The sequence below is a fragment of the Schistocerca americana genome, chromosome 4 (assembly GCF_021461395.2).
Source record: "Schistocerca americana isolate TAMUIC-IGC-003095 chromosome 4, iqSchAmer2.1, whole genome shotgun sequence".
NCBI classification, from domain to species: domain Eukaryota; kingdom Metazoa; phylum Arthropoda; class Insecta; order Orthoptera; family Acrididae; genus Schistocerca; species Schistocerca americana.
In genome coordinates this window covers 455,239,293-455,263,936 of record NC_060122.1, presented here as the reverse complement: position 1 = coordinate 455,263,936, position 24,644 = coordinate 455,239,293, and the positions used below count along the sequence as shown (strand labels likewise).

At 39.3% G+C, this 24,644-nt stretch overlaps 1 protein-coding gene across 2 annotated transcripts in view; it reads left to right on the top strand.

Moving 5' to 3' along the window:
* The window catches only part of LOC124613035 (GON-4-like protein), a 187,593-nt gene extending 165,212 nt beyond the window's left edge, over positions 1–22,381 (top strand). Inside the window, exons 12-14 of one of the 2 annotated variants that reach the window (XM_047141604.1) lie at positions 8,692–8,865; positions 15,917–16,097; positions 20,973–22,381. In XM_047141604.1, the coding sequence (XP_046997560.1) occupies positions 8,692–8,865; positions 15,917–16,097; positions 20,973–21,122 (505 nt within the window). In that variant the 3' untranslated portion in view covers positions 21,123–22,381. The remainder of the gene's footprint in view (positions 1–8,691; positions 8,866–15,916; positions 16,098–20,972) is intronic. The other variant, XM_047141605.1, reaches the window with a different exon arrangement.
* The last annotated feature ends 2,263 nt before the right edge of the window (positions 22,382–24,644 follow it).

The window sequence follows — 24,644 nt, the reverse complement described above, 5'->3', positions numbered from 1 at the left end:
ACTGGATAACTGTGGGAGTGCTCTTCCAGTTTTTGGATGAGGGATTGAATTTGAGAGATTGGCTTTAGGTAATGGGGACTGCAAAGTAACTGTGTCTTGCAAATACTGTCTCCCATGTAGTGTGATCCCCTGTAATTCACCCATCTGCAGTGTCGGAACAATGCCGTGGTCAGTATGCTGAAGGTGTTATTAAAGTCTTCACAGTCAGCTGTTACCCTCCACATCAAATAGTTCTGCTTTGTCATATTCACACATGCCCCCAGTCCTCAGACTAAACTTGTGAACCAACTCCAAAGGAACAACACCACAATACTCAAGATCACTCCACACTGCAACAAGTTAACCACATGCTTTACCAAAGCTTCAACTACTTACCATTGTGCCCAGAAATGAGTAACATCATACACACCCACAAACTGCATTGTCCACTCGGACTACAAAATACCAGGCGAGGTGGTGTAGTGGTTAGCACACTGATTTAAGTTTTCCATGATTTCCCTGAATAGCTTCATTCAAATACCGGGATGGTTCCTTTGAAAGGGCGCGGCTGATTTACTTCCTCGTGCTTCCCTAATCTGAGCTTGTGGTCTATCTCTGATGATCTCATTGTCGACGGGATGTTAAACGCTAGTCTCCTCCTCCTCAATTTGCAAAATGCACTGGTTCTTCTGTATGACACACTTACTTCCAGTCCCATGCAATATGGACCCTAGCCCTGTGGAAGACACAGGTGTAAGACCTGTCCGATGCTCCCACCCAACATACAGTATTCCAGTTGTGTCACACACACATATCTTATTGCATCAGAAGCAAGACAACCTGTGAATGGAGTAAGGTCATATACTAGCTCTTTTATGTGGGCATAACCACATTTACTTCCTCATGCTTCCCTAATCTGAGCTTGTGGTCTATCTCTGATGATCTCATTGTCAATGGGATGTTAAACGTTAATCTCCTCGTCCTCAATTTGCAAAATGCACTGGTTCTTCTGAATGAATGGCCACCTTAAAACTTTGGCAAAGTGCAGATTAACCACTGAACGGTAACACAATGCTGAGGCCAACATGCTCATATTTCAATGGCTGCTTCACAACTCGTGTTATCCCCCCTCCCCCAAATATCAGCAACTCTGCATTACATAGATGGAATTGTCCTCAAAGCATATCCTTCAACCACTCAAATCATGGCCTCGATCTCTGCTAGCCCATCCAAAATCCACAGGATTTGCGGTTAAAAACACCCTCCTGAACAGTATTGTGCCACCATCTGGTGGAACAGAGCAGATTCTTACGTTACAAGTATGCTCTTCAAGTGGAACTATCAACATCTTTAATGGGTACACTCCCATCTTATCATCCAGTGTAGAATAGAAGGATTTGTTTTATGATTTACTCAACAACAGAATAGCCAAAGTACCTGGCTCAGAGTCACTATATATTCTAGCTGACTTTAATTCTCAAGTTGGGTCAGATAATGTCATGTGGCTGACTTGCCTGGGTCATCATGCAGTGGAAAAAATAAATGACAATGGCCAGAGACTGCTAGAAGTGTGCTGCTTTCATGGCCTGTGTATCACAAATACATATTACCAACTTAAAGATCAACACAAGGTGACCTGAAGACAACCCTGCTCTAATCACTGGCACCAACCCTAAGAACTATCGCCATGCTTAACAGAGAGGTCAACTGCAGATCAACACACATCATGTTCATACCTCGCAATGAAAACAAGAATTTGCCAATAGTTTTGAAAGTGCTTTATCAAGAAATGCACAAACAGAAATGAATATTGATAACAAATGAACACAATTTTCTGACGCCATGTACAACTCTGTAATATTGGCCTATGGAATGAAAGAGAATATAAACGAAGACAGGTACGAGCAAAATTTGTAGGAGATGGAACCAGTCATTGAGGCTAAACAGAAAGCCCTGCTTGCTTATAAAAGAAACCCAAATGGAAGAACTCGGGATGACTGGCGAGAAACAAAGAACAGGGCACAGCACAAATAACTATGGCAAAATTTATGTGCAGATATACAGAAAGCTGGCAATTATGGAGCCAATGAGGCAATGTACGATGGTATTAAGAAAGCAGATGGTCCAACTGTCGGAAAAACAGCTCCTTTGAAGACGAAGACAGGAGAAGTTATTACTGATGAAGGCAAACAGATGGAGTGCTGGGTTGAACGCTACCTCGAGCTGTATGCAGCTGAAAATGAAGTAAGCAAGGATGCACTTGATGCCACCAAACAAATGCCAGTTATGGAAGAACTTGATGCAATGCCCACTGTAGAAGAACTCTGCAGATCAATAGATTGTCTAGCTAATGGAAAGGCTCCAGATGAAGATGGGATCCCTGCAGAGATTATTAATATAACAAGCCTGTCCTTCTCAAGCACCTACATTCACTTCTCACAACCATCTAGGAAGAAGGCTATGTCCCACTAAGTATGCAAAATAGAAAGATTGTTATTTTGTATAAGCAGAAAGGAGACAGAAGTGATTGCAACAATTACTGAGGCATTTCACTGTTGAGTGTAGCTGGAAAGGTTTATGCAAGGGTCATCCTAATGCGATTGTAATTCCTAGCATCTAGAATCTGCCCAGAATCACAATGCGGCTTCAGACCTGGCCGATCAACTGTGGATATGATTTTTTCTCTATGACAACTGCAAGAGAAGTGCCGTGAGCAGCGGACTGCATATTGCTTGCAATTTAGTTTTTAATGTGAGTAGTTCATTCTTCCATACTCTGTTTTTCAATCTACCCATGACAGCTGATGCTTTTGCAATTATGTTGATAATCTCAGTGTCCACAGACAACTTCCTACATATTATAGATACCAAGTAGGTAAAATCATCAACTATCTGGAGAGGATTGCTCTCAATGCTGATAGATGGAAGGTTGGTGGTTCCCTGTGCCATGATCTTAGTCTTTTGGAGGCTGACGGTAAGACCAAATTTTCCACATGCATGTGATAACTTGTTGATTAGATACTGCAGCTCATCTTCGAGTTTGCTACCAGAGCTGCATTGTCTGCATGTAACAATGCGCGAATCACAGTTGTATTCACTTAGGTCTTGGCCCTGAGATGGACAATGTTGAAGAGATTTATGTCAAACCTTGTATGTCAATACACGACCTCCTCACAGTCTTCAAAAGCAAATCTCAGCAGAAGGGAAAATAAAATGCCAAACAGAGTAGGAGCTAACACACACCCCTGCTTTATGTAGCTATTTACAGGGAATGATTCCTATTTTTTGCTGTTGAAACAGACTGTTGCTTGCATTTTCTCATGGAAAGAGACAGTTATTCATAGTAGTTTAGGTGGGCATCCAATCGTCTGTAGCAACTTGACAAGGTCAAAGCATTTGATTTAGCGAGCAGAATTGTGCTCACCAAGTTGCTGCAGAAGATTGGATGCCCACCTAAACTACTATGAATAACTGTCTCTTTCCATGAGAAAATGCAAGCAACAGTCTGTTTCAAAGGCAAAACATAGGAATCATTCCCTGTAAATAGCAATGTAAAGCAGGGGAGTGTTTTAGCTCCTACTCTGTTTGGCATTTTCTTTTCCCTTCTGCTGAGATTTGCTTTTGAAGACTGTGAGGAGGTAGTGTATTTACATACAAGGTTTGACGTAAATCTCTTCAACATTGCCCGTCTCAGGGCCAAGACCTAAGTGAATACAATTATGATTCGCACGTTGTTACATGCAGATAATGCAGCTCTGCTAGCAAACTCGAGAATGAGCTGCAGTATCTAATCAACAAGTTATCACATGCATGTGGAAAATTTGGTCTTACCATCAACCTCCAAAAGACTAAGATCATGGCACAGGGAACCACCAACCTTCCATCCATCAGCATTGACAGCAGTCCTCTCCAGGTAGTTTATGATTTTACCTATTTGGGACCTATAATATGTAGCAAGTTGTCTGTGGACACTGAGATTATCAACATAATTGCAAAAGCATCGGCTGTCATGGGTAGATTGAAAAACAGAGTATGGAAGAATGAACCACTCACATTAAAAACTAAATTGCAAGTATATAATGCTCGTGTTATCAGCACCCTCTTGTATAGCTGTGAAACATGGACAACTCTTGCTAAACACGAATCCTGACTGCACAGCTTCTATCTCCGTTGTCTCCAGAGGATCCTTCAGATTTCTTGGAAGAATAAAGTACCCAACACCGAAGTATTATGGCTCGCTAGCACAACCAGCATTCATGCACTGCTGAGCCACCAACGTCTAAGGTGGCTGGGACATGTCAGGCACATGGAGTCTGAGCGAATATGAAAAAAGTGCTGTACATAGAACTTCAGGAGTGTGTGAGGTCAGTAGGAAGATCACACCTTCACTTCAAGGATGTCTGCAAGAGAAATCTGACCAAGGCCAGCATCAATCCAAGTCAGTGGGAAAATACAGCTGGTGACCACGTCAAGTGGCGACAAGCTTTGCGCAATGGGGTTGAACTTGCAGAAAACGAACACATGCAAGAAGACATCAGGAAGAGGGCAAGACGGAAGGGGAGAGCAGCCTCTGGTAGAAGTCTTTCACATTTCAGGTACCCAAACTGCAGTAGTGACTGCCATTCTCGAATGGGACTTTTCAGCCATAGCAGATGTTGCAGAGTCTGAACCAACTATACTACACTGTCATCCTTTGACGATGGACAGATGCCATGCAAGAAAGAACTCTTCAGAAATATATTGCTAACATTAAGAAACTGTATCAAATGTGGAAAATGTAGATGCAGAACTGAAAATTGGTTTATCTGGTACTTAACAACTGTTTCAGCCCAGAGATGTTTATATTGTGAATGAAGAGAACCTGGTAAAGGAGGAACCAATTGCTGATTCATATCAGAACACACACTAATCATTTCAACAGGCCCACGTTCATTGTGGTTGCTATGGATGAAACAGAGTGCAAGATTGTTAATCCCTTTGACCCAGCTGGTTTTTTGCACCGAGTAGTGGTCATTGCCATCGTAACCTACCACAGCTGTGTGGTGATGTTGCTGTGGCGGTTTACGCACACTGTTGTCTATTCTTGCCCATGTAGTTATTACCATGCCTTGTGGGGCTTTCTTGCAGCACAGTGTAATTTGCCACAATTCAATGAACTTTTCTTAGGTCAAGTGATTGTTGCAATGGAAATTTATCAACAATTTGCAGCTCTTGGTAACAAAAATGTGTATTATGAAAATAAGCAAATTACTTGCAATTTATTTTGATAGTGTCAGGAATGATTTTATTGGAGGAATTAATGCGTATACACTACATGTGTGCAATATTTATTTAAAATTCTTTGTGTGTGTGTGTGTGTGGTACAATTCAATACAAGGTATTGCACATAGTCCAATATCACACTCTCCACAACAAACACATTTCCCTTCTTATTTTCTTTCCATGACACCTTTGTTGGTGTATCACGCTGTACAGTGTCTCGTTGGTGCACCTTTCTTCTCAGTGGAAGAAATATGTCTAGGAAGGTGTTGTCTCACTAATCATGTTGGGGCTGACATGTGGCAAGGGTGACCCACTTTTCTTCGCTAAGAGGAAATGTAGTATATTTTTCCAAGTGACCTTTCAACAAGTTGCATTTGGAACTCAAGCCTCTCCTGCATGAACAGTGTGTCTGCTACCTGACAAAATAATTGTTTCACATAACAGAAATGCAAGCGACATCTGTTAGATAATACTTATACTTGATAGTGCTGCACTTCTGGCCGATACCAACTCTTAATACATTTTGTAGAGCTTCCCGAATGTTGCTGACTGCATGGCAACGAGCCTCTCATAGAGCAGGCAGTGCAGCATTGCAAGGCACCCCAAAATCACTGTGAAGAGCGTGTTTGGCAAGACAATGGGCCTGCGCAGGTCCAGTTTGTAGAGCCTGATGCAGCCCTACAGCAGATCCTGAGCCCAGGTCATAGAGCCCAATTGAGAGATTAAATCATTATTGCCAAGTCTCCATCACTGGTGCTTGAACAGTGATTTATAGTGTCACTTTAGGAATTGGAAAAGAAGACAGCCATCGTTTATGTCAGCAGTGTCATTTGCACAAACCCCTCGTCATTAAGTGGTGTTTGGCCACATGTTGGAGAGTTTGCTGTAGAGGATGACACAATGATGAGAATGAATCAAAGAACTATTTTATGTTTCCATTTTGATAGAATGCTGTAGTGCTTTGCCTGCAAACTATATGTTTTCTGTTTTGTCTAAATTTTACGAGAGTATTGTTGGAACTGTCATTTTTAGCACACTGGGGAAAATGTAACCATTGAAAATGATAAAATTGAACATTTACAAACACCTGCACCAAGCAAAACAAGATGCAGGTTAACTGAATTCGTACCAAAAAAATATGGACTACATTTCTGCTTATGTAGAAACAAAATATCTGTGTTATGTATTTTTGTACCTTGCGAATGCAAATGTAAACTGATGAGCCAAAGCAATATCACCACTTGCTTAATAGTATGTTGGTCCACTACTGGAATGCTAAACAGCAGCGATTTTGCAAGGTATGGATTCAACAAGTCCTTGTCAGATCTCTGGAGGTTTGTTTCACCAGAAGTTCGTTCACAGGTCCCAGAATTATTGTAAATTATGGTCAGGTTGTTTTTGAGCTTGGAGTTGGTGCCCAAGAGCGTCCCAGATATGCTTATAGAGGTTTAGATCAGGTGAATTTGGTGGCTGAGGCATCAATCTTAGTTTACTCTTACATTCCTCAAACTACTGTAACCTAGCGACGCAGATAGCTATCCTGCTGATAGGTGCCATCATTGTCGGGGAAGACCTCAAAGCATGAGGGGCTGCTGGAGGCCCACAACAGAGTTCATGTAGTCCACAGCTGTGATGTTGTCTTCGATTACTACTACAGGTTCCATGGAAGCCCGTGTGAATGTCTCTCATATCATTCCTGCAAGCCTGGCTTCGTGTCACAGTGCACATTTTAAGCAGCCATTCAGCTGGATACTGAGACACAACCATCGACTTAATGTAACAAGAAACATGATGCATCAGACCAGGCTGCATGTTTCCATTAATCCATGGTTTAATTTTGATGATCCTATGCGTACTGCTGTCACAATTGATGATGATGTCAGGTCAACAAAGAAACATATAGGGATTGTCTCATGTGGAACTTCATTTTGAACAATGTGCACCAAAACACTTCTTCCTGCCTCTGGGACACCGGCGCTGTGACAGGTGGTAGCATGGCTCAACCAGCAGCGGCCACCATAGGGAGGACATGTGTTTTGGGACAGTAGGCTTCAGTGACTGAAGGGAGCACAGCTCACACATAGGAGTCGCCAGTGGGGCGACTGTGTCTCCGAACACTCTGGGCATCAGCGGCCTTACAGATTGCATCCACCAGCAGAACAGCCACATCTCTTGGGTTGCTGGACAAGGACAGCCGAGGAGCTAGGTGCAATCCATGTCATCAGCCTGTAGGATGACAGGCATCATGTCCAAGAGGTGGACAGCAGTGGCAAATGAGGTGAGGCACCTTGAATTGTAGTAAACAACCACACCTGCAATTGATGAGTTGCATTGGGGCTGGAACATCTTGTCATTAGTTTTTATGTCCTTGCACAGTGACAAGGGGAAAGGAAGTAAACAACAGTTCCCAGTGACATATACAAGGGTTTATTGTGTAAGGTGAACAATATATAACACCTGACATTATAGCATGGAAGACACTTCCAGATTTGGACTGGGCCCAGAATAGTGATTGAAGCTGTAGCAAGGGGACACAGCTGGTGCCTGGCAAGGCTGGCAGTGTCGGTAGCTGAGAGATGGTGGCAAAGCTCGATCACCGACAACTGAATGGGACATGGTGAGGCTGATGGGTGGCAAGAATGTTGGTGGCATCTGGTAGGAGCGCTTGATCAGTGAATGAACCAGGGATGACATCAGCAGGCCAGGGGGCCAATGGAAGTGATTGCTTGACCATTGGTGGCCACCAAGAATGCGACAGTACCGACTATCATTGAGATAGACATGAGGCTCTGACTGATGAGCGGCAGGTGGCTGGTGCAATTGCCCAGAGCGGAGAACCATCTTGATGTTGGTAGCCTTGTCATGGCCTGTAAAAGTAGGTGGATTGGTATGCACCTAATCACGTGATGATGATAACAGTGACTAAATTTTGTGCACAGAACTGTGTAGCCACATGATCACAAATGTAGAAAATTGTTCCATAATTACTGTGTCGCTACTGGTGCGTGCAGAGTGTAGCAGGAAACTGGTGCCTCTGATGGGGAAATGCCTATGGCCCAGCCCCTAGTTGACCTGCAGGACATGGGGTTGATGTTGGCGGCTGATGTACTGTGGTTAGGGGCCAGTTACAATAATAAGTATCAAATGAATTCTGTTCTGTCAGTCTTAATGACAATTCGGCCAGAAAGAAACTAAAATTTTTTGATTACATGATGAAAGCCTTCCAGTAAATAGAATCATTAGTAATTACAACAGCTTCATTTGCAGTAATTGGCATAACATGCTGTCTATTGTACTAATATTTTCATGAAATTGTTGGGAGAGTTTCTATATTAAATGTAGGGAAGCTATTGTTATTAGAAATATGTCTATTTAGGAACTATATTTATTTTGTTTGATAGTGAAAATTAGTAACATAAATTTTTTAAATTTTGTATTACTTTATTTTCAGATTGTGGTTGAAAAATGTCAAGAAAAAGGCATATCTAAGTATGTGTGAGTTTCCTGCAAAAATGATGGAGATCGTGAGTAATAGCAAAGTTTTCATGTATCCATTATTGTTGCCGCCCCAACCCTTCCGCTGTGACGGCCCTGCTAGGCCTTGCTTTGTTCGTGGTGAAGAACAGTTAGTATTTTTGTAAATATTTGTTGTTAGTGTTACATTTATAAACCTTCAAAATAGAGGAGAATTAATTGTTCATTATATGAGGGTTGCTCAGAAAATAATGCACCACGTTGTTTTTTCTCAGCCGAAAACAATGCTACAAACATGAAACGTTACATATGGATTAATTGAAGTCTCCTGAGTGAGTGCGTCAAGTTTCCGTCACTTCAAACAGATAGTGTAGCTGCAGGACAGTTTCAAAATGGTGTCTGTTGGTGATGTACATTACAAGCTATGTGCTGTCATTGAATTTTTCGCCACAGAGAAAGCAAGCATAGGGAATATTCACGAATGTTTGTGCGAAGTCTATAGAGCGTCTGTTGTCAACAGAAGTACACTTAGTCACTGGGCACGGAGGGTCAGGTCATCAGAAGATGGTTTGGCGGAGCTCCATGATTTACAACAGGTCAGGGAGACCATCCATGACTGTTACACCAGACATGTTGCAGCAAACTGATGATGTCATTCGCAAGGACAGACTGACGTCCCTTCCCTCTTCCTTCGCTCACCAGGATGAGACACGACTTGTAACGTAGTTCGTCCCCGTCGGTATGACGTGGAACAGCACCTATAACTCTCGTAAGAACATAACTCCTTGCATGGCTTAGAAATATTCTATTATCTGTCCGCAAGAGTCTTCTTCTAAGCTTGTGCAAACTGGTTAACTGCAATCATTTAATTTTATTTTTATGCCCGATTAGTTCCGTGATGAAATAAAATCTTGATTCTTGATTTCATCGTTATGGTCGTTTTTCACATCGTACCTAGCGAGGATGAAATTTTGCTGTCTACTATTCTGTTGCTATGCCATTGCTACGTCCAGTTATTAACACCGGTCCGATGTAACTCCAGAGATAACTTATGTTAGAGTAAATGTTTTTTTAATACGCCGAAATACTAGTTTAAACTAATCACTTTTCACTGTCCATTATTCATGTACTCACTTAGTCACTTAAAATGTTTAAAGAGTCAATCAACTTGCATTAATACACATTGTATTGTCTATTTAATGAGTTAGGCGAGACATAAGATTTATCTTTTGACTCAAATTTTAATGTTCTGTCTGTAATTAATTGTTTGTCCCTACAACACAAGCACACCGATTATCTTATGTTCAGTTCAGTAATTGTGACGCTGACGACAACTTTTGACTAATCAGCGTACTTGTCTTTCTTCGTGTCTTCATTTTATTGTGTCCTACTCAAGACTACGAATTGTTTTTCTGTCGTTGATCCATTGCTCTCAAGTTTTGTAACTGTTTATCAGTACGAAGGCTAAGTCCAATAAACCAATATCACTCAATTGAAGTCTAACATCCGTCTTACTATACCGTCGCATTGAGAATGGTAAAGATTAACTTTCATCAGTCGAATGACTGAGCAATACTTCAGTCTCTACCTCACGAATTATCAAACTTCCAAAACTGAAACCATCTAATTGCGTTTCCATCCAGACAACTATCGCAAAAGTACTCTTGAGCGACTCGAGCACAACTAACTAACTGAACATTTCCATGTCCGAGTTGCATTGTAGTCGCATTGAATTTCCTTTTTGATGCGGGTACAACTCTCTTCCGTGGTAAATGTTATCTTGAACTGAATTACTTTCTTGGATTTTGAATTTATTCTATAGATGTTTGATAAAGAATCTATGATAATCCTTTCCTCTCATCTCCCCTTTTTGTATGCTATTCTCAGATTTGAGTGATATAGGTGTTAATCAAAATATTACCAGTGTAGATTTTATCATCAATAGTTGCTATGACTGTCAAGATAACTCAATTCCCTACATTAAGTTTCCAAAAAATTTGTTAATTGGGGTTTTCTGTCCTTGGGGCGTTACAAGATACATTCGCGGAAGACATTTTGAGAAGAATGAGGAGGTGATTCATACAGTGAAGCACTGGCTCCGTCACTAGACCAAGGATTGGTCCTGTCAGGGCATGCACACTCTTGTTTTGGGCTGGAGGAAGGCCGTAGAATGGAATGGAGATTAAGTGGAAAAATAGGGTATGCAGATAAAACACCATTCTTTCATGTGCGTAACTCTCATTATGTTCAATAACGAATTGTTGAAGAAAAAAAATTGTGGTGCATTACTTTCAGGGCAACACTCGTAATATGTAATTTGTTTCCGTGATTCAAAAAAGTTGATTATGATTTTGGTTGAGCACTGCAGCTGAGGACTATTTATCACACACATCTGTATGTCTTTCACAATTATACTTAAGTGGCTTAATACAGATACTTTTATTATTCTTCTCTTAATTTGTTTTGAATGCTTCAGCTATTAGTTCCCTCTTGCACCTTTAAACACTACCATACTGTGTGATACTAGTGTATGAAAAACTGATTGACATTACTAAATAGCCACAGTGATGTATTACCGCTGTACTATGCATTTAAATGTATTAGGTCTCATTGCTGGATAGTTCTGATCAGTATTTGATGTATAGCATTTGCATTAGAGTTCATCTCAATGATGTAATTGTAATTATGGTAATAAAATTGCAGGACATTATATAGTAGAATCTCACTGTGAGCATATGGTCTCCTTGTCCATAGGCTACTTGATACAAACAATGCCTCATTATTATATGTGCCCAGACACACAGTAATCTCAGTCTGGTCTTCAACTTTTTAGTGCCTCTGAGTAAAGACAAGGTTGCAGCAAAACTAAAAGCATCTGCAGACTGCTGATTAAAGGGGACAAAGAAACATTCATAGATATAGTAAGAGTTTCTAGAATGAAATTTTCACTCTACAGCGGAGTGTGCGCTGATATGAAACTTCCTGGCAGATTAAAACTGTGTGCCGGACCGAGACTCGAACTCGGGACCTTTGCCTGTCGCGGGCTAGTGCTCTACCAACTGAGCTACCCAAGCACGACTCGCGCCCCGTCCTCACAGCTTTACTTCTGCCAGTATCTCGTCTTCTACCTTCCAAACTTTACAGAAGCTCTCCTGCGAACCTTGCAGAACTAGCACTCCTGAAAGAAAGGATATTGCAGAGACATGGCTTAGCCACACCCTAGGGGTTGTTTCTAGAATGAAATTTTCACTCTACAGCAGAGTGTGCGCTGATATGAAACTTCCTGGCAGATTAAAACTGTGTGCCGGACCGGGACTCGAACTCGGGACCTTTGCCTTTCGCGGGCAAGTGCTCTACCAACTGAGCTACCCAAGCACGACTCACGCCCCGTCCTCACAGCTTTACTTCTGCCAGTACCTCGTTTCCTACCTTCCAAACTTTACAGAAGCTCTCCTGCGAGCCAGTGCCTTGTCTCCTACCTTTCAAACTTTACAGAAGCTCTCCTGCTTCTGTAAAGTTTGGAAGGTAGGAGACGAGGTACTGGCAGAAGTAAAGCTGTGAGGACGGGGCGTGAGTCATGCTTGGGTAGCTCAGTTAGTAGAGCACTTGCCCGCGAAAGGCAAAGGTCCCGAGTTCGAGTCTCGGTCCGGCACACAGTTTTAATCTGCCAGGAAGTTTCATAGTAAGAGTTATCAGTAAAATCATCTGCACTGCCATACAGTGCATTTTAGTGTCTTGCTGTATCCTCAGGAACATCACTCTCAGGTGGACCTAATGTAGATGACATAGGTCAAATTTATATCTCGCTGCTAAGTTGACATCATGAAATGTATTGTAGACTGTCAGAAAATAATTATGCCTATGTAGTTACTGATGTCAGTTTGTGTTTTACACCTATTATTGCTGCCATACCTTCCAGTTTCTTGAGTAATAGATGTAGTGAGTTAAGTTATTCTGTATTACTTTACACAAGATATGAGTTGCTCTGCACAGTATCGTATTTTGTGTTCAGCGTCTAGACAGAGTATGTTTCAAGTTATGAGGCATTTATCCCAAGGCACCAATGATATGACTTTTTATATTCAACATTCAGTCAGCCTCAGTGCTCAGATTCTTATATTTCAAATTCTTCTTAGTCACCTTACTATTAATGTTGCTCAGTTTGTTGGATAAATTTTATAGTCCTAGAGCTCTGAAAATTTGCCAGTGATGGCATAAGTACACCTTATTGTGTCTCTTGAGGTAGTCATTCTTCATCAAGATAGGGCAGCCTGATATTAGTTGGTATCAAGGTATTCTTTGCAAAGCCAACATCTGTTACCTTGAGTGGGTTTCACTATTACTTTTTCATAGTTTTTCATCTGAAGACCTTGATCTTGTCCAACCACTGTTAGAGACTCTGACTCTGTGCTTATTCTTCCTCTTGTAACCACAGATGTGTCTGATATCTGTCAATGTTCGAATTTTTCAGACAATTTTGGCACTGATCATGCAGAGATTTCTTTCTTCGTGGTAGTTTCAGCAAGTTCTGAGCCTCACTTTTGACATTACATTCCAGATGTAAGTTGATATCACTACCTTTTGCATTTGTAATAAATTTCTTGCAACAACTTTAGCTGGAGTTATAATTCCTCTTATTTCATTTCCCACCTCAGACCTTATTATTTCATGCATTTGCGGGGTTATTCATGTGTGTTGGGTTACACACCTGCCAAATCCAACTATGGCATTGAAAAATGCTGCTCTATCTGTCTCAGACCTTGTCCTTCATCCTTTCACCTCACGTATTGTCTGTCAATGTTAGCTCTGGGGTGCACAGTGCTATTCATGGTAATTATTATTATCATTATTATTTTATACTAATCTTTTCCATTAATTGTTATTGTACTGCGACTCTCACTAAATATTATTATGACACATCAAATCCCCTACTTGTCAATACACATTTTCACATGCACCTAATTAGTTCAAGGTCAGTAAAATATTTTCCCTCCAAAATAAGATCTACAAACAACTTGGACAAGACTCACGCTAGATATATTAACATAATTGTCCACATGTTATCCTGGACTGAACTTTGATCAAGCATGTTCTCTCCTCATTGTCTGTGCAGCCAGCAACCACAAGGTGCTCTGGAGACAATAGTTAATCAATGTACTCACCCTTTATGCATACTTGTCTGTACAAAAGAATTCATATGCATCTATTCTTGACTTAATTGTACACTTCATGCATATGTAATCTCAACTTAATGTGGCACACAAAGGAATGTTTCAACCTAAGGTATGTCACTCATAAATCTTATGCAGCCATGATCACAAAATGTGCCCGTTGTTTACAGCAAAGGGCCACTATGCAATCAAGTTGTCTTCAAAATTTAATTAATTAAATGAATAAAAAACTCTCCCTCGAGTCTAATAACAGATACCACCTCAAAAGGAATGGATAGGTGTGTACTTCAAGCTATATATTTCACGTACAATATCCTCATTGAGAATACAATTCATGGAGCACATATGAAAATGAACTGTTCATCTCCAGTGTCAGCATTTGAGTGCCTAACATGATGCCACCAAAGAACAGATGTGCTTCTGGAAAGTGTTGGGCGGGGTAGGGGGAAGACTGACTACCAACCATGGCCTCCCAAACCTGCAGATCCCCACTCATCTTTGCTTCTCATGTCTTCTTTGCTAGCCAGAAAATAAAATTAAAGTTGATGGCACCATGAGACTGTACACTCAGTATCTATAAAAGCTATCTTGTAACATTTGTGCAGACGGCACACTCCATGCCATTCAAATTTCCATACCAACCACGAGAAGTAGACAGAAATGAATCACATAAATAAAATCGCTGATACAATGAGTACAGTTGAGAATAAAGAAGGGATGAAAAATAATGTAATAAAATGCATCCATCTCCCTACCATAGCTCACTGGTACGACTATTCCAAAAAATAAATAAATACAATAAAATAAAATAAATGATTGCACTAGGAGTAAAACATAGCACGCAGGTCTATCCCAAGTGACTAAAAGTGAAAGGAGAAAGGTTGTACGCTTTCACTGTATCCCTGACCTTGTCCACAGAGCAGAATTTAGTGCCAAACAATAGCTTGACCCTGCTGCAGTATTCTTGAAAAACTCCTTTCTTTACTGTTTCATTTACAATGTCTGTATTTTCTTGTATACCAAGGTACTTGTGAGCCTCTCCATGTTCGAGATTTCTAATACTGATACTTTCATCCAAATGAGTGTCCTCTGCCTGTACAAGTTCCCTCTAACAATGCTTTGTTCTGCATATTCGTCAGTGCCAGGTTGAAAGCAAAAATCATCACTTAATCATTTGACAATACGAACCGTTCATTTTGGTTCATGTCATATCTAGCAAATAGTTTAATGTCATCCGTTTAAAAGGGATAGATACTTAATTAATTTGTGGTTTTCGTGAAGCTTATAGCAAAACGTGTGTCAGTCTGGAGAGAAGAGTTGAGCATATGTAAATAGAGTAGAAACAAAGAATTGTCCTGAAATACTACCCTTTTTGTCTATATAATCCAGTACTATAAACGTTATTGTCCATTATTTGTGTGTAGTCTGGTGTTCCATTGTTCCAAGCTATACTTTGTTGTTACTACTACTACTACTACTACTACTACGACTATTACTGTTATGCAAACTATGTCAGTTATATATCAAAAGAGGCTGCAACATTCAAAATGAAGAACAACAGTAGTGTAACTTCTTTAAGTCATACGTAGGTAAGTCATACGTAGGTAAGTCAAAGCACACAATCTCGTGCAGAAAAATAATTTGTACCAGAAAGTGGCTGCTTGCAGTCTTTCCTGAATATGTTGTGTGCCTAGATGATATATAAGTCAAAAACTTAGGTTTTTTTATCTCTCTTATTAGATGAAAATGTTTTTTATTTCTCAAATATTACATGCATATATCTGTGTGTTCACCACTTACCAAACATATGATAGTGGCGATTCTACTGATACTGTGTTAGATATCTTAAAATACTCTTATTAATATTTTGTGATTACATCCATACATGGTTTATATGTTATCATATATGATCTGGGCAAAAGAGAGAAATTTTGAGGACATTTATACTGAATTAGAAATGTAATATAAATTAGTTTCCATTTTTGTTCTGTCTTGATTATATCTAGAATATAATTTTTCTTCTCATTGCAGATTATTGGTGATAGGATTAGAGCAATTCATGGATTATGCGCAAAAAAACCCAGAGTATTTCCCGAAGAAGCTGACATATTGCAATGTTACTCCATACATTTCCAAACTAATGATGCCTCCCAAGGAACCAAGGCAGCTGTATCTTTACATTTACAAACATGCCAATGAGCATCCTTTTAAGGTACATACTATAAATCTTCCAGTGGAACATGTTGAAAGCATATGCAGTGTAAGAGCTATCTGTAATTTCCGCTGTGATATTTTACTTGCTAACTGAGTCTTATCATGATACACTGTGAACAAATGTAATCTTTGAGATTTTCTTCTTGCCGTACAGACCATATCCCTCTGTATCAATAGGACTGACAAAAAACTCGAGGGAAAGAGAGTATAATTTTTTAAAAATATTGGAAAGTTATGTTCCCCAGGACTATGTATCGGGTATGTTCTCATACGAGCTAGCTACAGAGTATCCATGTTTTTTATATATGTTATTAGTGTGGTGTAATACACAACACAGCAAGAAAAATTTTATATCACTAGTGCATGCCTTAAAGACATTCCTACTCTACCTATTCTGACATGATTCAGAACACATGGTCCTCTGCGTTATCTAAATATGTAAACAACTTTACACATAGCCCCATTTGTTGCAAATATACTCATTTTATTGAATGTCAGTGAGGCAGTTACACGAATACCTTCATTATGTAAACTGTGTAATGCTTTTGTGAGCAATGTGGGTGATATGGGGGAAATGTACTGTGATTCCAAGAAGATGGATTTTTACATTTGTTGGCACACAAATTGTTGCTGTATGTCAACAGTAACTGTAAACAATAGAATTTGTGAGGTGAATAGCCAAAGTGATGTCTTAAAGATCTGAAATCATTTTCAAAATATAGGTAGTGTTCGTGACTTGTCCTTTACTAGTTGCCCTAGGCCAGCAACTGTGGTATATGACTGTATCTGCAACTTCTATCTGCAGCAACTTCAGCTAGAGTGCCACTGTGATAACCGACTTTGTGGAGGCCACCTGTAACCGTCTGCCAGTAGATTTTTTTTTCTTTCTTTTCCCCCAAAAAGCTGTATTAGCTTTTAATATTAGCTATCTGTTTCTAAAAGCTGCTGGAAGTTGTATTTTCAGTGCATGCATAAAAGGAAATTTTCAGCAAAAGTGACTAGCACAGGTGTCCACAGTGTGAATTCTTCTGGTACTGTGGAAGATAATGCCTGATGTCTTAACATGTACTGTATCATCCTGTCCTTTCATCCGTTAAGTGTTTCCTATACATTCCTTTCCTTGCCATTTCTGCATTAACCACTTGATTTATATTATCAGGGCGATAAATCTTCAGGATCCTTCTGTAACATCACATTTCAAACTTTATGATTCTACTTTTTTTACTACAGTCGATGATTGAATTCCAGTCAGCATTGTGCTCCAGATGTACATTCTCAGCCATTCTTCCTTAAATGAAAGCTTGTTTTTTGTACTAGTGGACTTATTTTAGAGAGAATCAATCTGTTTGCCTGTGCTAGTTTGCTTCTCATAGCCTCCTCTCTTCACCCACAATGCATTATTTTGCATCAGAGATGTAGAATTCCCTCATTCACTAAGTACAGTCAGTTCCACAAGAAAGTGTACACCATAATTTTAAATATAACGTCTGCAGTGACATCTCTGGTGGTGGTCTCGAATCTGTAATCAATGAACTTTTGCACAGTGTATGGATAAACAGTGTGAGAGTTGAATGTTTTGTTTTGTCGATTGAATTTTAAAACAAATACAAAATATCTGAAGCATTACAAGGCAGTATTCCCTGTAAATCATCTTTTTGGGCCTGATCTCGTCTTTCAAAAGACTGGTGTATGAAGTGTGAAAGATTGCTTCAATGGACTGTCAAACACCTGGTAAAAGTGCATGTTTGGGGATGTTTCTCTAAACATAGTTTTGGCTATTTGCACTTATTTACAGCCAGTTTAAACACTGAAAAAAGTGCAAGATTTATCAAAATACCTTCTTAGGTCCTTTAAGAAGCTATTTGGTTTGAACAAGGCAAACTGGGTGCTTCAAGAGGATAATGATCTGAAACATGGCAGCTGTCTCTGTACAGTGTGGAAACAAGACAATGGGATGTCTACGATGGACTGGACTGCAATGTCTTGGATGCAAATCTGATGGAAAATGTTAGTTCATATATTAACATAAATCTTAACAGGAATTCAGTATATACTTAGAAGCAGCTGTCACATAAAATCAAGACGATATAGAAATCATTACTAAGAGAATGTGCAGAAAATCTTGTGAAAAGGTGCCAAGCTATAATTGATGATGCCGGTGACTGAATTAACTATTAGGTAATTATGCAGTTAGTAATAATTTGTATTTTCATGTAAATGTATATTTATGTTAGTGTCTTATTTCATGCAGATAATGGTGCACACTTTGTTGTGGAACTGACTGTATCTGGTCCCCAGAACTGACTGTATCTGATCCCAAAGTTTGGTGTTCAGTTTACTGCTGATCACTGTTGCTTTTGCTATCCATTTGTTCACTCCTGCCTATGGGCATTCAGCTGGGCGTACGATCATGTAGTTTACAGCCCCACTCCCAGATTGCATATGTCTGAGCTGTTTCTCCACCCCTGTCCACCTCAGCACATGGGCACTTGAGCTGGAACAATCTGCATTACGTTGTTCATTCCACTTGGCGCCTCCTGTAATTCCTCCTCACTGTTACTGAGGATAGCAGTGTCATCTTGTTATCAGTATCTTCTCCCCCTGAATTTTAAATCCACTTGTCAACCTTCATTTTATTTCACACATTGCTTCTTGGATGTATAAGTTAAACAGTAGAGGAGAAAGACTGCATCCCTGCTGTATATCCTTTTTAATAAGAGCACTTCCTTCTTGACCTTCTGTTCTTATTGTTCTTGTATATACTGTATATTCCCCAGCTTTCCACCCGTTTGGATTTTCTCTGAGTAAAAAGGGGTGTATGGTGGGAGCAACAGGGTCTGGGTCAGAAGATGATGTTACAGGTAACTGATTTGAATGTTTCGATGCAAATATATGTGCATTATGTTTTAATTCCAATGTTGTGGTTAATAAACCTTTTGACTTTATATTTTGCCGTACATTTTTTTTCCTTTTCTCCCAAAATGGATATATCTCATTAGTCTGTATCAGAGGGATTTCTCTCTCTCTGTTACAGCTCCAATATATTCCTCATTCATTTCATTTTCTTCCTATATCATGGCAAATATTAAGTCCAAAAGCTCAACACTGGATTTGCTAATCATTCATATTTCCTCATTTGTTTCAGTAATTGCATTTTTGTATTTGTCTTTTCACTTCAGTTAATGTTTTCTTTTAATTGGTTAGTTGTTTTGTTTATCAACAGTATCTGGATTTCTTCAACAGAACTCCTGACACCGTGAAATCAACATTTTGTCCATTTAATATGTCAATGGAAATTATCCAGGACAAAAGCAAAGTTGAAATATGAATGAAGTTAGTAAAGCCCCTCTTTTCTCCCTATTTGGGAGGAGCAATGTTTCGAACCCTGCCCAGCTAACCTGTTTTCAACTTTTCTTAAATCACTTCTGGTTAATTTCTGGATGGTTTTTGTGGTTAGGCTATCAGCCAATGCCCTATGCCATCCTTGTCCAAATGAGCTTTTGCTTCATATATAAGGGCATTACTTGTTAATGAGATGTTAGGCCCTCACTGTCATTCTTCCTTTTTCCCTCTGCACTTGTATTCCTCTTGTTCTTTTATATACACTAATCCATACACATTATAACAATGGATGTATGTTCCACATCTCCTCCTAAATCACTGGGATTATTTTAACCACACTTGGTACACATGGCACTTTCTGTCTGGAGAGAGAAAAAAAAAAAAAAAAAACACTGTGGGAGTAAGAACCACCTACCCGTCAAAGGGGTGGGAATGGGGGAGAAAGCTGTGTAGCTTAGGACTTGCAGATAGCCAGAATATACTTGTCTATTATTTGAGAATGAGAGCACTTAATGACTTGCAATGAACTTTACACGCAATTGCAAACCCTTACAAGATTTTTTCTTGTTTATGCACTCCCCCCCCCCCCCCTCCACCCCCACCCAACACACACACACAAGATTATGAAAGGAAAAAAAGTTTATCACTTACTATAATTCCATTGTTCGTGCAGTAAAACTGCTGCATCAAACATGACCTTTTAATTTATTGCTTCTTTACTAATAATTCTATTTGCAACACAGTTTGCACACAGTATTCACGTAAACCATTAAATGAACCTGCAAAAATATATCATTGTACAACTTGTAGTTCAGGAGATGTGATGTCATAAACCTTTAGCTGCGTGAAAACAAAAAGTGGCAGTTCTAAAGCAGCTTCTAAGAATCTGAGTCAATTTCAGCCAAACTTAGTACACATATTACTTACTATCTAGAAAGAGTACTGTGGGGTTAAGGACCAGCAACCTCCTATTGGCATGGAGGTGAAAATGTGGAGAAAGAAGGGGGGAGGAAGAGATGGACAGGCAGAGAGGGAGAAACAGATATAGGGGAGAAGGAGATGGATAGAGAGGTGGGAGGGGAAAATAGATTGAGAGAGAGGACTGGAGGAGATGGACTAATGGAATTGGAATAAAAACAAGGCACATTAATGCTGGGTACTCAGCTAGTATGTCATAATTGGAGGCTCGTTAACAATTCCTTCTTCCTTCCTATAACTCAAAGAGATGAAAGCTGTCATCCTATTTGTTGTCTTATGGTCTATTTTTTTAATACTATGCCTGATATGTGTGATACATTTTGAGGCCATTACTTAATAAATTATGGAGGTGAAGTATTGCAATACTGAGCAATTTAAATAAAGCTATTTGTAAGTGCGATGTTGTTTATTTATAAATGCCATTCTGTCTTGTCAGGTATGAGGCTAAGTAAATCACTTAGCCTAAGAATAGCATTCAGCTATACCTTTGTTTCAGTTTATTTGCATTAAAATATTGCAAACTCTTGTGTACAGTTGACATCTTCATTTTCAGCATTATTTTGAACATCAGAAGGCACCAGGGACAATTCACTATGTTCTCCCATATGCTTCAAACACGATAAAAGCACCAAAAGACCATCCTAAGGACCTTCTTCCAGAAATATGGTTGAGGTACATCCATCCAAAAGAACAGAAAATGTAAAACGCATTAATGGCATTCTCACTTGTTCATTGGTGATATATTGAGAATACTAACCATTACTTCAATGAAAACTGAGTCTGAACATGTATTAGGTTAAATTTGAGTTTGTATTGTGTTATAAACATTGTACATTCTGATGTGTAGAGTTAAGGCGCATTAATTATAAGACTGATAACTGCTGTGATCGCATTTAAACATGCCTAGTCTTAAAAACATAATGTGAAATACTTAAGAAGATTGTTAGAAGCTTGTATTTTCTTTAAAATATGGCCTCAAGATTTGTAGATACTACATGTACTGTTCCCCTTATTACTTTGTATTATTTAGTTCTTTTCTTTCTTCTAGACTCTAGGATTATTGAGTCAGTGATGAATATGTATGTTTTATATTATATAACTGTATGATTGTGCATCCATGAACTGTGGTTGCTTGTGTGTACATTTGTTCTCTCAGAAATGCAAATAACATTGAAGCATTTGTATTTAAGCAGAAGAAAAATGTCTGTGTCACAACAGGGCCCTTTGCAACTGAATAAAGTGTTGCTGGAACAAAGCTGTTCTAAAGCTTGAAGTTGAAGACAAAAGCAACATCTTAAATTTCATAATCTTTAGTTTCTGGTACTGAAGACTGCTGTTTTAGACAGGTGTACTCTTATGTTTGACTTTTGATTATGTAGCAAGTTTATTTAGATTCCTAAATGATGTACCAATCTCTTAGAAGTTTGGACTTTTCCCACACAGTACCTAGTTTTGCTGAGAAAGACACGGAAGCAGCAGATGGTAATTATGTAATCAGTACATGTGGTTGTGAAGTGGTGCATGAAAGTGAACTGTATTGTTTTTGTAAACTCCAGAATCTGACTGACTCATTCACTAGTTCATTTAGCTGAAACGGAAACTTGGTTTGTTTTCATTTTATCTTGTATGTGAAAGTGAATTGTCTACAATAACATTCAGGTTTTTTATTTACTTACAAATGAGTGCTGCATTATAAGTTTATAACTTTTTTGTTACTGCTAATGTCAGAGTAATTGTTTTGCATTTTTTATATTATTTACAAACAACGTAGTTATTAAGTTTTCTACAGAGAACCGTGTAAATATTTGAAGTATGCCTAAAATTACCCATTTAAAAGGCAATTTCTGTGAAACATTTGTTGAAAAGATTTTGTTATGTGTACATACAAGGGCATTTGAAATCATTTGGTTTATTTACATACATGGATTTAATAATAAACCACGTTTATTTTGTCTCTGTGTATTTCAGTTCTTTTTTGTACTTTAATTTAATAGATAAACATTATTTGAGAATTGTGAACAGAAATTGTTACCTGCTCATGCAGTATAACGCACAGTGCACTAGCTTGCGAGACAGGAAGGTGAGCCAGACACGGATCAAATCCACACAGTGGATTACAAACCGCTGTTAGTGCACTCGTCAGTATGAGTGTGGTTTTTAGATGGGTCCCACTATCATTCAGGGAATTGCTAGGCTGGTTCCCACTTTCTGTCTCAAAAAACACAATACACAAAGAGTTAAAATATGCTCACAGACAGACCAAAGTTTACACAATTCAGAGATAGGTGGCACACATGACATCTTTCCCTTAGGTAACTGACAACTGCAGTGCCTGGAAGGGCATCTGGCTGGCAAGTTAAGTAAAATAAATTACCAGAACTTGAATGCAGCAGAACCCTTGTGAGACAGGGTAAATGTTAATGGGAAAAAAGAAGTAGTGAACGGAAATTTTTAAGCTCTTCATAGAAAGGATAGTAAAAGTAGCATACTACAAGATCTGTTCAAAAAATTCAATAACTTTGTCCACAAAATTTTTCAGCGCTTACCTTTTATGTTTTGCACATGGTCTCTGAAATTCCTCCACAATTGATATACCACTCTCAATGCTGTTTCCACTTCCAGAAGCAGTCTTGGTATGCCTCTTGCTGGATGTGCAAAGCTTTCGAAATAATAAGAAGTCCACAGGGGCCAGGTCTGGAGAGTACAGTGGATGAGGCAGCTCAGTGATTTCATTTTATGTGCAATAGTTATGCACCAGCAGGGATGAATGTGTGGGTGTGTTATCGTGATGTAAGAGCCGTGAATTGTCTCGCCACATTTTGGGCCATTTCCTTCTCTAATTTTCTCACAGGTGTCGCAACAAGTCTTAGTACCATTCATTAGCAGTTTGCCCCTATGGCACAAATTCATGATGAACTAATCCTTCAAAGTCAAAGAAAATTGTCAGCATAGGTTTGACATTTGACCTGACTTGACAAAATTTTCTTGGTCTTGGAGAATCTTTCCCACCCCACAGTGAAGATTGAACCTTGCTCTCGACATCATAACAGGAGACCCATGTCTCACCAGAAGTTATGATTCTCCTAAGGAACATGTTTTTCTCATTTGTGGAATTCAAAAACTCTTCACAAATTGCAAGGCGAAGTTCTTTCTGGGCTTGATTCTAGAGCTGTGGGACAAACTTGGTGGCTACACGATTCATTCCAAGATGCTGTGTTGGGATTTCTTGGCATGGTCCAACTGAAATGTTACATTCTAATGCAATCTCTCAGTCAGTCTGTTTTCTATTGGCACGCACAATTCCGTTGATGTTCCTGACATCGAGCGTCTTTGATAGATGCTAAAGGGCATCCTGAATCAGGGTCATCCTTACCTTCCGTCTGGCCATTTTTAAATAGTGTGAATCATTCGTAACGCTGAGTGTGGCTTAAGCACTCATCACCGTAAACTTCCTACCTAATTTGGTGTGTCTCTGTACAGATTTTCTGGAATTTCACACAAAATTTAATGCAGACACATTGCTGCTCCTACTTTGCCATCTCGAAATTCACAGACTGTGTGACACAACATTCTACTAGTACAGCACTGAACAATAACTAACATATATACAACAATTAAACTTCCGGCAGTTACACATTTAACACAAGCATGTGTAGGGATGCCAATCGCATTTCACTCCAACACACTATTGGCGCAAAATTACGAATGTTCCATAATTTTTTGAACAGACCTCGTACTTATGTGGAATAGAGATGCAGTGCATACAAAAGTCATAGCTTGGTTCTGAATGAGCACATACCTGACATTTGGTGTCGTGACTGCCATTCAGAAAATAAAATGTGTTTTATAGCACAAAGACGGGTTTCTTGCCTCGTCCATGTCCAGTTCAAATTTGTGCTTTAGCCCTTGGAAGGTGCCAGTATGTCATTAAAGGTGCAAGTAGATGTTAAACTCATTCAAAGATGTATTAAGATTTACCAGCAGGACCCTGCATAGTGTCAGCATATGCAGTTTTCTCAGTGCCTCATGCAGTGTTTCCTGCTCACCAGTCAGTTTCTGCACTCCTATATGTTATGCTTCACTTGCTTACTCGTACTTTTCCTCAATTCATAAGCATCTTTTGTAGCATGGAATTCCTGCTTCTTTCAACTGTTTCCATTTTATACATCACCACTGCATTTCACAGTGCAGAGCTGCTAACAGATCCATCAGAAATGAATAACTA